The 14915-nt window shown below is 38.6% G+C and overlaps 2 protein-coding genes across 2 annotated transcripts in view; both read right to left on the bottom strand.

Annotated features, from left to right (window-relative positions):
* PDIA5 (protein disulfide isomerase family A member 5) overlaps positions 1–14915 on the bottom strand; it is a 181227-nt gene that overhangs the window by 100741 nt on the left and 65571 nt on the right. The gene's annotated exons all lie outside the window — the stretch shown is intronic.
* Positions 3721–4085, bottom strand: LOC122751313 (60S ribosomal protein L37-like). The gene has a single exon (XM_043998312.1). The coding sequence runs from the start codon at positions 4064–4066 to the stop codon at positions 3776–3778; it is 291 nt and encodes a 96-aa protein (XP_043854247.1). The 5' UTR covers positions 4067–4085; the 3' UTR covers positions 3721–3775.

Raw genomic sequence — 14915 nt, 5'->3', positions numbered from 1 at the left:
AAACTGGACCCTTCCTTCCCTCAGAGGATTATACCGTTTTGCAGAGTAAAATTATTCTTGGTTATAAGCCTATATGTGTATATCTTTCATCTCTTAGAACTGCATTCTAAGACTGCCTCTCATTTATAACAGACCTGTATAACTAAGTCTACTCTTTGTTTTAAGAATTCACTATCTAGCCATTGTTCTGAAAGCTAAATGATCTTTCTCTCTTCTCATTTTTATGCTGTTCAATATTTTGATCATGTATCCATGTTGAATTTATTATCATATTGGTGCCAGATTGACTTCCAGTTTCCCCAACCATTTTTGTAAAATAGGGAATTCTTTCCTAAATAATGTTATGGTTTGACGTTTATTGAACACTGGGTCGAGTTCAATTATTTCTGATTCTTCCTTATCTATTCTCCTTTTGTTCATCTTTTTTTTCATTATTTCCCTTCACACTCTACATTTTTTTGTTCAAAAGAGTTTTGTTACTGTTTTCTCTAGATCCGTGAAGCACTGGTGGTTTGATTGTCAAAGCACTAGATCTACAAATTAATTTGAATACTATTGTTACTTTTGTTACATTGGCACAGCAGGGTCTTGAGCACTGAGTATCACTCCTGTTATGAAAGTTGTTCTTTTTTTTTCTTTAAGGAGCATTTTGCAATCTTTATCTTCACAGGTGTTGCTTATGCTTTGGTGGATTGATTGCCACATGGTGTATGTATTTTGTAGTTACTTTGAATGGGACTTCCCTTTCTACTGCTACCTTCTGGATTCACTTATTGCTATATAGAAATGACATTGGTTTTTTGTGATTTATTCTATAGCCTGCAACTTTGCTGAAGTTATTGTTTCAATTAGTTTCTCGGCTGATTCCCAAGGATTTTCTAAGTGAACTATCATTTCAGAAGCAAACAGGAATGATTTTACCTCTTCTCAGTCCATCTTTATGCCTTTAATTTCTCTCTCTTGTCTTGATGCTATTGCTAGCACTTCCACAATGATATAAAATAACAGCAGGGAAAAAGTATCCTGGCTTTACCCTTGTATTTATTGGGAAAATTTCTTGTATTTCCCTATTGTATAAAATCCTAGCTTTTGGTTTTCAAATAGATACTTTTTATCACATTAAAAAAAAGATCTTTTATGTATATATTTTGTAGTTTTATTTTTAATTTATTTGCTATTAGAAGAAATGAGTGTTTAACTTTATCAAAGAATTCTTGGGAATTTATTTAATCACATGTCTTGGGATATTTTTTGTTTGTGATATGATTATGTTCACTGTTTTGTTACTGTTGAACTATGACTGCATCTCTATTATAAATCCACATTGATCATAGTGAATGGTTTGTTTGTTTTTCCATAAGTAACTGTTTTGTTCAAAATTTTGTTTAAAATTTTTGAATCAAGATTCCCTAAAAATATTGATCTATAGTTCTCTTTGCTTTATCTTTCCTGAGTTTAAGTGTCAGGATTATATTTGTCTCATAGAATAAGTTCAGTAGAATGCTTTCTCAATTCTTGAAAATAATTTGTGCAATATTGGTATTTTAATTGTTCTTTAAAAATATGATGAATTTTCCTTTAAATAAATCAAGACCAAGATTTTGTTTCTCTCATATTAGTTCTTTATCCTATTCAGAGATTGGATTAAGATCTCTATTTGGACTTCTATTAATTGGGATATTTAATTTTTTTGTAGATAATCCTCTATTTCTTTTGAATTCTCAATTTTGTTGGCATATAACTATGGGTTCTGAGAATTCTTTTTATTTATTCTTTTTTGTTTTTATATTATGACTTCTTACCTTGTTTGTTTTTATTTTTTAAATTTTATTTTCTTCCCTCTCTCTCTCTCTCTCTCTTTTATTTTTTTTGATGAGACAATTGGGGTTAAGTGACTTGCCCAGGGTCACACAGCTAGTAACTGTTAAGTGTCTGAGGCCAGATTTGAATTCAGGTCCTCCTGAATGCTGGGCCCTGCACCACCTAGTTGCCCCTCTTCCCTCTTCTTTTTAATCAGGTTGACTAACGATTTGACAATTGTATTAGTCATTTCAAAGAATTCGCTTTTAGTTTTATCACTTTTTTCTCTTTTGTTTCCAATTTAATTCTCCTCTAATTTTCAAATTTTCCCCTTTTGAGATTATTTTGGATTTGCTGATTTTCTAATTTATTAATCCTCTTTTTTATATTTTGTTAATTAATGTTTTTAGAATTATGTCTCCTTTGAGGATTGCTTTAGCTATATCTCAGAATTATCTTTCAGAGTTGTTTCTTAGACTTGTTAATTGACCTTTAGCCTGACATTTAAAAACATCTACCATGTGGCTCTTTCCTGCCTTTCTACTTTTATAACAGTACTTCTGGTACTCTCCATTCCAGTCAAACTGGTCCATTCCAAGTATACAACATTCTAACTCTTACCTCCTTTCTTGCTCTTCCCCTTGATTCACTTCCTCTCCTTTCCTGTTTTCTCCTTCTTGAGACTGGATCTCCCCATCTCATCCACACCTGAAGTACAGTGGTCACTCATGTATCTAATCTCATACTGATTGCCATTTCACACGTAGTCCTTCATGTCTAAAATGAATTCACTTTCTTCTCACTTCTCAGGATCTATAGCTTCCTACAAAACCTCTTCCATGAGGCCTTTTCTGATCTCTAGTTGTATTTCTTCCCTCCTGAAAGTAATTTGCATTTACTTATTTTAATACCTAATGTATTCCCCCCAGCAAACTATAAGTTCCTTATGGGCAATGACTATTTCATTTGTCTTTGTATTCCCACCACCTGGTACAGCATATTGAACATAGTAGGAGATTAACGTTTGTTACTAAATTGAGGTGCATCTAGAGAGTGTGAATCCAGCAGCTAAAATGAAGTGCATGGTGTACCTATATATTTCACATATCTAGCTCTCTCTACTTCCCAGTCACAGATAGTGGAAAGGGAGTTATACTGAATATAAAATATAATATATAGAAGTGAAGACCAAAGTCCTAGGAGCAAAACACATCATTAAATTCCATTTTGTTCTCTTATTCTTCTTATTCCCACCCAAAGAAAACATCCTAAGAAATGAGAATTTGGAGAAGTGCCCTACACATTATTTTATTTTCTAAATAGGCTTTAAAAACCAAAAGTATATTGTTATGGGTCTGGGTACCTCAGAAGTTTTCTGGGGGAACTCAGGGAACCATCTTGAAAAACTAAACCAAAGAACAGACACACTTTAAGAGATAAACAGCACCTGATAGGGACTGAACTAACTCTAGGACCACCACCCTTCATTCTGGTCCCCCCACCCCTCAGGGAGATAAACCTATGTGTGGCTTCTGCCTGACTGGTGCCGGGGGACAGAGATGGTTGGAAAGATCAGAGCCCCCTCTCACCCAACTTCTCCCAGCCACCACCAGTGGGAAATGGTCCTTCCTTAAGTGATCACCTCTAATAAGGGAACTTTCCAATCAGATGATCACGTCCACCATCAGTCCTCTACAAAAGTATTTGCCTTTCTCTCGCTCAAGGAGATAGGTATCTCAGAGAACAAAGTCTCTGTGCCGTACCTTTTCCCCATGAGAAGAAGTCCAAGTATTTCTCTCTTGGTTTCTTTTCTCCAGTGCCCAAATAAAATATTATTTTATTCTAACTGGATTTTTGTGTGAGAAGGTGTAATTCTTTAAAGAGGAATTCCTAAAGACCCTATTACGGCTAGATGGGTTCTTTTTTTTTTTTTTTTTTTGATTCAGGGCATTTATTTTAACAAACAGTTGACTCCTCAAGATGAACTAGATGCTGCAACAGCTGCTCTCTTGGGTTTAGGTGCTGTTTCTTCATGGAATCCATTCCTGATTTGGCGGCAGACAATTTTTAGGTACCTCATTCGACTAGTACCAGTAGTGTTGCATCGCTTAGCCTTTGCACTCCAATTATACTTTCTCTTGCGTTTGGCAGGATACCCGCATTTGCTGCAGGTTGACTTCTGAAGATGGTATGCCTTAGAGCCACAGTGACGGCACAAATTGTGCGTCTTATTCCGGCGCTTACCAAATGAAGACGTTTCCGTCATCTTCCTCCTGCCACCAGGACCAAAGAGCAGCTAGATGGGTTCTTGAAAATATTGCTCTTTTAAAGAATTACTCACCCACACAATCCAATCAAATTTTTAGTAAAAGGTTTTATTATTTGGCACACAGAGGCATGGCTGGGAGAAGAAGCCTAGACTTCAACTCCCAGGAAGGTACAGGTTTATGGCATGTTCCTTAATCAAGACAGCCATAGAGATATGGCTGGGAGAAGAAACCTAACTTCAACTCCCTGAACAAAGGAGATAACAATTTTATAAAGGGGGGGTAGAGACCTAAGACTGAAAAGTGACAGCAGTTTGAAAATGATGATGTTAGCTATTTGGATATATGAATAATAAAAAGTCCACACTTCTAACTTGAGATTATTGTCACTACCTGGCCCTAATCACACAGCAAACACGACTGGCTCCAAACTAAGCTCATGTTGTAAATTCAAGGAGCCCGGCTTTCTGGGTGGCTGCTTTTTTATCTGTTTGACCAACCACTACCTGGCTAATCAACTACTTTGCTTCTCCAAGGAAAGAGTCATCTCTAACCGACCCCAACAAGCTGATCAACCATATTTCTCCATGATCATAGTGTCCCCCTCAGGGCCAGAGCATCCCTAACTGGACCCAGGCCTAGCAGGCTGCTACTACAGACTCCAACACCCCCAATGCCACTCCCACCAATTTCCCCTATAACAGTATCAACCATTCAAGTGCAGAAACTCACCTTCCTCCACTTGAAATAAGAAATTTTTTTTGCTACCCTCAACACTTTGCTTTCACATTGATCAAGGTGAAGATTAAGAGGGAATTAATGCTTTGCAAATCTATTATAAACAACCAAATTTCTTATTACCTAAATCTGTTAGAAAACCATTTCCCTTTCCTTCCTCCCTTCCTACCTACCTCTCTCCTTCCTTTCTCCTTCCCTCCCTCCCTCCCTTCCTTCCTCTTGCCAAAACAAATGGCCCATATCCACTGTTTCCCTACATTCTTACCACTTATTCTCTCCTTACTTCCTGAAATCAGGCTACTGTACCACCCTCCCCTTCCCCCCACTTTACTGAAATGGCAATCCAAAAAGCCATAAGTGTTTGCTTATTCACCGAATCCAGTGGTGTTTACAAAGTGTTCATCTTCCTTAATTTCTACAGCCTTTGACACTGCCATCTGCCCTCATTACTTCTTGAAATTCTCTCCTCTAATGGCTTCCCAGATGCCACTTTCTGTCATGGGTCTCCTACTCATAAATAACTTTCAAGAGTGACCTTTCTTTGTTTCTTTTTGTGACTTCTCTTCCTTTTTCAACCTCTGACATATCACAAATTTCAGTCTTTGGTCTTTTGCTTTTCTCTATCTAGAGTCTCTCTTTTTAAGATCTCATTTTATCTAATGACTTCAAATTGAACTTTGAAAATATATGATCCTATTTAGCAGAAATCTGGTTCTCTGCAAGGACTGTCCATTGATCTTAACTCTGCTTTCTGGAGCTACAGTACAAATGTTTCCAAATGGATAGTCCTTCAAATATGTTAAGACTTTACATGACCTTAGGCAAGTCTCCCTGGCTTCCTTTTTAAGTCCCAACTAAAGTCTCATCCTCTAGAGGAAGCCTTTCTCAACCCTTCTTAATTATAGTGCCTTTCTTCTCCTAATTATTTCCTATCTATTTTATAGTATGTTTGTGCATAAAGTTATCCCTTCCACAATGCAGGGGCTACGGGCATGGTTCCCCTGTGATCTGGAAAATCCACATAACAGTTTTTAGCCCTCTCTTTGTACCACAGAAGAAACCTGAATTATTATGATACTAAAAGATAAAATATGTTTATATCATATAATTCTTTATATATATATATTATATTTCTGAGTTTCTAAATTCTTTTCTTTGTGTCATCTGCTGGTCTTTGCTTATTGTCTGTGGCTTCTGCAAAACTCTCAAAAACTTGCCATTTAATTTCTTATGCTGACCTGCAATAAATGGAAACCATGATGTGGAAGAGATAATAGTATTTGTTTGCTTGTGGGCTGTATTTTGCCTCTTTTTGTATCCCCAGAGTTTAGCACGGTGGCTGGTGCCTAGCAGACGCTCAATAAATGTCTGACACCTTGCTCCTCAGTTTCTTTATCTGTAAAATGACAGGGCTGAACTAGGTGACCTCTGAAGTTCCAGCTTTAGATTTATGCTATATGTATAAAGTTCTACATGTATAGTTCTTTATAATCCTTAATAAATGCATCCTCCATATGGATGACAAAATGATTTTCCTTAAGTGTAGTTCTGACCCTATCACCTTCCTACTCAATAAACTCCAGTGGTTTTCTACTATGTGTAGTTGAAGGAGGTGGGGTGAAGATAAATATTTATTTAACACTTACTATGTGCTAGGCAGGGGAGCTAGGTGGCCCAGTGCTGGTCCTGGAGTCAGGAAGATTCATCTCCCTAAGTTCAAATTTGGCCTTAGACACTTTCTAGCTTTGTGAACCTGGGGAAGTCACTTAATGCATTTTGCCTCAGTTTCCTCATCTGTAATATGAGCTGTAAAAGGAAATGGCACACCATAGTATCTGCCAAGAAAACCATAAATGGGGTCACGAAGAGTCAGACGTGCCTGAAATGACTGAATAAGCAAGCACTGTGCTAAGCACTTTACAAATATCTCATTTGAATAAAATAAAACATAAGCTCCTCCTCTTTCACAACCTGGCCCCGACCTTTCTTTCTTTTTTTTTTTTTCTTTTTCTTTTTTTTTTTTCCAGGGCAATGATGGTTAAGTGACTTGCCCAGGGTCACATAGCTAGTAAGTGTCAAGTGTCTGAGGCAGGATTTGAACTCAGGTCCTCCTGAATCCAGGGCCGGTGCTTTATCCACTGTGCCACCTAGCTTCCCTGCCCCACCTCTCTTTCTAACCCCTTTTCCTCCTTCCCCCACCCAATATGTATTTTTCCCCCTCTCCACACCAAATGGCTCAACACAAAATGCATCTCTGTTCCTCACACACAGCACTCCATCTCCATGCTCTTGCACTGACTGTCCCCCTGCCTGAAATGCTCTCTTTTCTTACCTCACAGAATCCCTCATCTCCTTTGAGATGATGCTTAAAGACACCCTTCTACACAAAGTCTTTTCTTATTTTCCCCAAGTTTTCCAGTCCTTCCTCCCTAATTACCTTGCATTTAATTACCTTGTACTTAGCTTTGCATTTATTCTCTATCTATTTAGACATGTATAGCTGTCTTCCCCCCAAAGAAGGGGGCTCCTGTAGAGCAAGGACCACTTCATTTTGTTTTTGACCCCCTCACCTGGCATATAGTAGGTGCTGGTGGTAGGAGTTAGCTGATTAAAAGTGCTTTCACACTTCTGCTGATCTTCATAGCTCCTTTTCATCTTCTCCTCTACAGGAGAAACAACCTCAATTACTTCAAACCAGAACTATTCTGACCACCTTTCTTGGACTTGTTTCACCTCATCATCACCAGTGCTCCAGATAGCATCAAACCAGCATGAAACACAGTAAAACTCTTGCTTCCTGTGATCTAGACACTTGCAATAATAAGACTATGGTTTTTTTAGTAGCCACATCATACTGTTGACTTATATTAAGCTCATGGTTAATTAAAACCTCCAAGCCGTTTTCAAATGAACTGCAACCAAGATAATTCTCACTATTCTATATTTGTCCATATGAAGTTTTTTCTTTTTTTTTTTAAACTGGATACAGAAAATGGAGCCAAGATGGAGGATCAGAGGCATCAACCCAGCTGAACTCTCCCAACATTGCCTTCCAAACAACTTTAAAATAATGCCTCAAATCAAATTATGAAGTGGCAAAGCCAACAAAAAGTTGGGGTGAGACATTTTTTTCAGATTAAGACAATTTAGTAGGTTGGCATGAAAGGTTTGTGACACTGGGGTGGGGGTGAGACAGAGTGCATGGAACAGCAGCACTAGGTGGGCCTTGGAGGTAGCTCCAAGAGTGTCAGTAGCAGCAGCTTCAGGGCTATTGTGAGTGCTTGAGAAGCAGCTTTGGGAACTCTCAGCCATGATCAAAGAAGAAGAACAGACATCATATTTCAAGAAATTATCAAAGAAAACAGCCCTGATATCTTAGATACAGAGACACCAATCACCTCTGGAAAGAGACCACAAAACAAAAATTTTAGCCCAATTCCAGAGCTTCCAGGTCAAGGAGAAAATATTGGAAGCAGCCAGAAAGAAGCAATTAAAATATCATGGAGCCACAATCAGGATCACACAGGATTTAGCAGCTTCTCCTTTAAAGGAGTAGAGAGCTTGGAATGATATTCCAGAGGGCAAAGGCGCTAGGAATATAACCAAGAATTACCAACCCAGCAAAACGGAATATAATCATTCAGGGAAAAAAATAGATACTCAATGAAACAGAGGACTTCTAAGCATTCCTGATAAAAAAGACCAGAGATGAATAGAAAATTTGTCTTTCGAATACAAAAACCAAGAGAAGCATAAAAAAATGTAAACAGGAAAAAGAAGTTATTTGGGGACTCAATAAGGTAAAGTTGTTTTTATTTCTATATAGGAAGATAATATATGTAATTTCTAAGAACCTGATCATTATTAGGGCAGTTAGAAGCAGTATATATAGGTAGAGTGTATGGGTGTTAGTTGATTATATTGATATGATCTCAAAAAAAACGTATGGGTAAGAAAGAAGGACATGTATGTGCGTGTGTGTGCATGTGTGTGTGTAAGTGTATATACATACACACATAGTTAGTATAGAAATCTATCTTTCCCAACAAGGAAATAACAGGGAAACAGGATAAGAGATATGGAGGGGGGGATGATAAAAGACAGGGCAATTTAAGGGAGGCTGTGGTCAGAAGCAAAACAGACTTTTGAGGAGTGACAGGCTAAAAAACGAAAGAAGGATAAATAGAAGAAAACAGCATGGAGGGAAACATGCAGTCAGTAATCATAATTGTAAAAGTGGGATGGTGGCAGCTAGGTGGCACAGTGGATAAAGCACAGGCCCTGGATTCAGGAGGACCTGAGTACAAATCCAGCCTCAGATACTTGATATTTCCTAGTTGTGTGACCCTGGGCAAGTCACTTAACCCTCATTGCCCTGCCCCCCCCCCCAAAAAAAAGCAGATGGGATGAGCTCACCCATAAAACATAAGAGGATAGTAGGGTGGCTTAGAAACCAGAATTCAACAATATACTGTTTACAAGAGACACACTTGAAACACAAAGACACACAGAGTTAAACAGAATCTATTATGCTTCAGCTTAAGTAAAAAAGGCAGGGATCACATCATTATCTCAGACAAGGCAAAAGCAAAAATAGACTCAATTAAAAGAGATAATTAGGGAAATTATATTTTGCTGAAAGTTACCATAGACAATAAAGTAATATCAAAAAAATTTTAATGTAATTCTCTGTGATAAAGGCCCCATTTCTGAAATATATAGAGAACTGAGTCAAATCTATAAGAATAAGAGCCATTCCCCAAGTGATAAATTGTCAAGGAATATGAACAGACAGTTTTCAGAAAAAGAAATAATCAAGACTATCCAGTAAAAAATAAAAAAGCTCTAAATCACTATTGATCAACAAAAGGGAAATAAAAACAATTCTGAGGTACAACCTCACACCTATCAGAAATGACAAATGCTGGAAAGGATGTGGGAAAATACAGACAATTCTGACTTTATGTAAGTAGACCATTCTGTAGGCCTCTTTGTAAAGCAATTTTAATGCAATACAATTTGACAACTGACATGGGGAAGGGAAGGAGGGAGAGAGGCAGCAAGGAGGCCATACAACCACGGACAGAAGAGGCCAGCACATGGTTCAAGGATACGTGGGGGTAGGGACAGAGAAATGAGTAGGAGGAGGAATATATCAGGGCCAACACCAGCCACATCAAAGCCTTGGCCAAAACTGAGAACACATGGAGGGGGGTGAGGTGGGGTTGGGGGGGGGGTGTAGACACATGAGGCCTGGACATGGACATAGAAAGGAGAGGACAGGCATCATGGAGGGGCTGGGGACAGACACACAGTACTCAAACATGGATGAATGGAAGACAGATATATAGGGGCTAGACACATAGGCAGATGGGCAGAGTAGGGCAAAGGTCTCTTCTCTCAGTGCCAACAGTCTCAAGCCAAGCTCCTGACCTGGTGGCTACAGCTAAGGTAGTCTCTCTGAATGCTCATTCTTCTGTTTTCATTTGGAAAGATTGGGTTTTGTTTTTGTTTTTGTTTTTTTTTGCAGGGGGTAGTGGGAGGTCACAGAATGCTAAGGGGCAGGAGAGGAGAAAGCACAGTACTGTACAGAAAAGATAATAACATAGGTGTTTTCTTGGAATGTGGATTTCTTTCAGAATTCTTTACATAAAGTTGAATTTGCATAGTATGAATTTACATAAAGCAAGAATTGTCTGTAGGTACACTAAAGAGCTGTTCATGGAGTTGTGAACTGGTCCAAACATTCTGGAGAATAATTTGGAAACTATGTCCAATGGGCTATAAAACTATGCAAGCTTTGACCCAGCAATACCCCTACTAGATCTGTTCCTCAAAGAGATCAAAGAAAAAGGAAATGGACATATATATGTAGAAATATTTATATCAACTCTTTTTTGTTGTGGTAAAGAACTAGAAATTGATGGGATGCCCATCAATTGGGGAATGGGTGAACAAGTTGTGGAACAGGATTGTGATGAAGTACTACGATGCTATAGGAAGTGACAAGGAGGGTGGTTTCAGAAAAACATGGTAAGACCTATATGAACTCATGCAAAGTGAAGTAAGAAGAACTAGGAAATCATTGTACACTTGTACACATTGTATAACAATATTATGATGATCACCCGAAAATTTTAGCTACTATGATCAATACAATGATCCAAGACAATTCCATTTCACAATATTGCTGTTATTTTGTATACAGTACATTTCACTTTGCATCAGCTCATGTAGGTCTTTCGAGGTCTGATACCATCCTGCTTGTAATTTTTAAAAACTTTTTTATTTTTAATTAAAATTTTTTTTTTAGGTCTAAGACAATTCCAAAGGACTCACGAAGAAAAATTCTATGCACCTCCAGAGAAAGAACTGATGAACTCTAAGTACAAACTGAAGTATAGTTTTCTCACTTAAACAAAACACTGAATATAAGAATTTGTATTTTTCCCTTTTATATTTCATATTTCTATCTAGCTGATAGAGATAATTGTGAATATTAATTATAGCCTTATTAGTTATATGGCTCTCTCTAAGTCTGAAAACTGGGAGAATACACACACACACACACACACACACAAATGAATAGGCATTTTCATAGGAATGAGATCTTGGTTTCTAAGAGCAAACTCCTCCAATTCCCATTATAGCCCTATACAATTAAGTAACTAGGGTATATTGAGGTCAGTTGAAGAACCTCAAATACATCAAGAAGCCTGGCAAACCAAAGTAAGGCTCTCAACTCCTTGACCACTATGTGGCAGACCTATCCTAGTTTACAAAAAAAGAATATTCGGAAAAAAATAGCACAGTATTAGCTGTGGACTCTCACTCTGACTCTGCTGCACAGTCTCTCACAATCCACTCCACATTTTTTTTAGGTTGAGTGAATGTGTTAAGACCCACAGAAGAATACTTGACTTAGGACTTTTAAAAGGAGCTTCCCCCTGAAAATGGACCGAGATTTCTGCCATATTGCTGAGTTGCCATGGATTTCATAAGATCCACACTTACTCCTTGAACTATAATTTTTACTTTGAGAGACTCTGTCAACTAATCTGGTAAGTGTGCTACTAAGTATCATTGTATCCTTTCCCCTCTTTGTTAAGTGACAGATCAGCACATGACTCTAAGACTCAGAACCAAAAGGTAAGCACCACTGAGAAGGTGACCAACAGGAGAAAGCTACATATAACCCATTTTAGAGTCAGTTGATTTCCTCAATTCTCATCTCTACTCAAGCTTTCAAAATGGAAGGCTTTGTCACAGATAAAGCATAGTCTACATTCCTAACCAATACTTGCTATCACATAAACATCTGTTGACAGAACACAGAAAATCATCCATATGGACCCTGTGGCCTTCTGGTTTCTGAAATATTTGTTGGCATATGGGAACTAGAACCCACACAAAAAAAGAATATAACAAATCTGAAAAACACAGAATTTCTTGAAAGGGTCTAGAGGGAAAAACAAGGGGAAGAATGGGTTAAATTAGCTCTCATTGCCGGAGGATAATGACTAAATTGCTAATACAAGGTATCCTAATAAGGAAGACATGTAGCATGTACAAACACAACTCCATCATAAACTATTACTTAGAATTACAAAATAATATTAGCTCATAATTATCTAACATTTCATGGTTTGGCTCCAATTAATTAGGTAATTAGTGATCATTGGACTTGCCTTAGAATTTAGAAGAGCTATTTTTGAATAATCTGGCATATTGGAAAAAGCACTGGTCTGAGGTCAGAAGACTTCTGGACCTTACCTGCTTCTAATGAAAATGGAGCCAAGAAGGGATTAATGAGTATGTTTGAGTTCTTTCCCCCTCCCCTTCTGTATCCCCATTCCTTCGGCAGCTTTGATGAAGCCCCATCAGGAGGCAGTTGTGTGTCTTGTTATTTAATTCCTACAGATAAAGCTGGACTAATAAGATGGCATTATCACATGTGTGAACATTCGGCATTGGCCTTCCTCATGGTTGTGAACAGCCTTTTCCAGCTGTTCAGCATCCCTAAAATGGCCTGACTCAGAAACTCAGGTAGCTTTTCCCTACATTCCTTACTAAAGGTGAAAGATTCCTTCACTCAAAGCAGGTGACAGCATTCCATAAAGGAGAAAGACAATGCCTTAGAAACCCTGTAACTCAGGATCTAGAGCCATGGGGATATGGAAATCCAGAAATCCAGGGCAAGTGTTGGGCAGACAGGCCAGCAGCAGAGCTCTGAGGAGCAAGGGTTTGGGAGATTAGCCCAGCAGGGCTTGCACTTGAACTTTGTGGAACTATTGCTCTGTAGGAACTGAGATAAATGGGGAATTACATCCCTGGGGTGTTGGGGGAAATGTTTACCTATTTGTTCTTTCTGCACCTTTTAAGTAAATATCCCTTTATAAAAGTTAAGCTGAAGTGGTTAAATGGAGCTAGGGTGCTGGTGGCTGGCCCTCTAGAAATGGAGGGAACATAACTGCTGAGGGCTCAAGCCGATGGCAAAGAGAAGAGAATCCTCAACACCCCCAGGGTACCAGAGGATCTTGTAAGGGGTAAAACGTAACAGGCCTGAGAGGGAGGCCAGAGAATCTGTGTTACATTTATATCACCATGACACAAAATCAATGAAAAATAGATATTTGTTAATTGATTCTTGTTAGAATTATGGTGTTTGGGGTGTGGCTACACCCCAGAGTAGCTGGAGCTGGAGACATAAAGATGAAAAAGACATCGTTCTTGCCCTCAAGGAGTTTACAATCTAATAGGGAGGATAAACTGTATTCATGAATAAGTGATACAAGTCAGAACATGACTAAGTACATAGAAGTCAAATAGAGTGGAATGAGAGATTCAGTGATGAAGTGATCCGGATCACTTCATTTTGGGTAGATCAGGTGAAGGTGGCACATGGCATCTGAGCTAGACCCTGAAGGAAGAGCATGACAGCAAGAGGCACAAACATGGAAGCATCCAATACAGACATGAGGAAGAATATATGTAAAGGTACCAAGACAAGAGAGAGAAGAGGGAAATTAAGAGATGGTGTGTAAGACAATCTAGCTGTAGCACTGAAGGAAAAGACTGTGAAATAAGAATGAGAAGGTAGGATGGAGCCAGACTACCATTCCTGCTCTCATGTCTTAAATGCACATTCAAGATGGCAAACCTTTTGATTCTCCACATCAGGCATACCCAGATGATAGGTTTCTTCACATTTCACTGTTTTTTTCTTCATGGCTTCTTTCCATCACTGACTAAGAACACTCCATCCTTTCTAACAGGAGAGAAAATGGGCATTCCTCAAGTTCTTTCCATTTTTCTCCAAGCAGGACAATAAGCTTGCATTGAATGCTTCAGCATGATGGTAACTATGGCACAACACTTCTTTTCCTATGTGTTTCTTGTCTCTCTCAATAGATGAAAACTCCCTGAGAGCAAGGTCCATTTCTTTCCCTTTTATATCCTTCCTACCCAATCCTGAAACACAGCAGAGGTCTTTATATAAAGTGGTGCTCATGATAGAAAGGGATTCACTAGCAAAATGGCTCATCTTTGTGCTCTTGCTGAGCCCTTTCCCCTCCTTTCTGGGCTTCAGGCTTTGTACCAAGTCTAGAATTATCGAACCTGGTAGTGTCTTCCCAGGTTCTATTAGCCTCCTCTTTCAGACTTATTCTTTCCAGCAGGAAAAAGGATACCTAAGAATCACTACTATGAATGGGTGTGAGAGTCTAAAGGCTCTGACCTACCTCACTCTCATCCCCTGTCCTGATGGAACCAATTATTAGCAGCAGAGACACAGATGGGAAATAATCAGTCTGACCTTCCTTGCTCAAGTCTACCCAAACCCCAGAAGTCTATTATTTTTTGAGTTTGGTATCACCAACTTGCTACTTGACAACCATTACTCAATTCCATATGAAACTACAACCCTGCCACCTACCTCACTAATTCACTCAGGTTTGGGCCAACTCAGACCATGAAGCCTTCCTTTTTTTTGCCTCCAATAAATATAATATGATCCTCACATAACCCTGGAGATATGGCTAACATGGGCACATACATACAAATACATTGTTTGATTATGGATTTGCTATAGAATAGACAAGGTGCTGGTCT

Source organism: Dromiciops gliroides, chromosome 3, assembly GCF_019393635.1.
Source record: "Dromiciops gliroides isolate mDroGli1 chromosome 3, mDroGli1.pri, whole genome shotgun sequence".
Lineage (NCBI taxonomy): Eukaryota > Metazoa > Chordata > Mammalia > Microbiotheria > Microbiotheriidae > Dromiciops > Dromiciops gliroides.
This window is presented reverse-complemented; position numbering and strand designations above follow the sequence as displayed.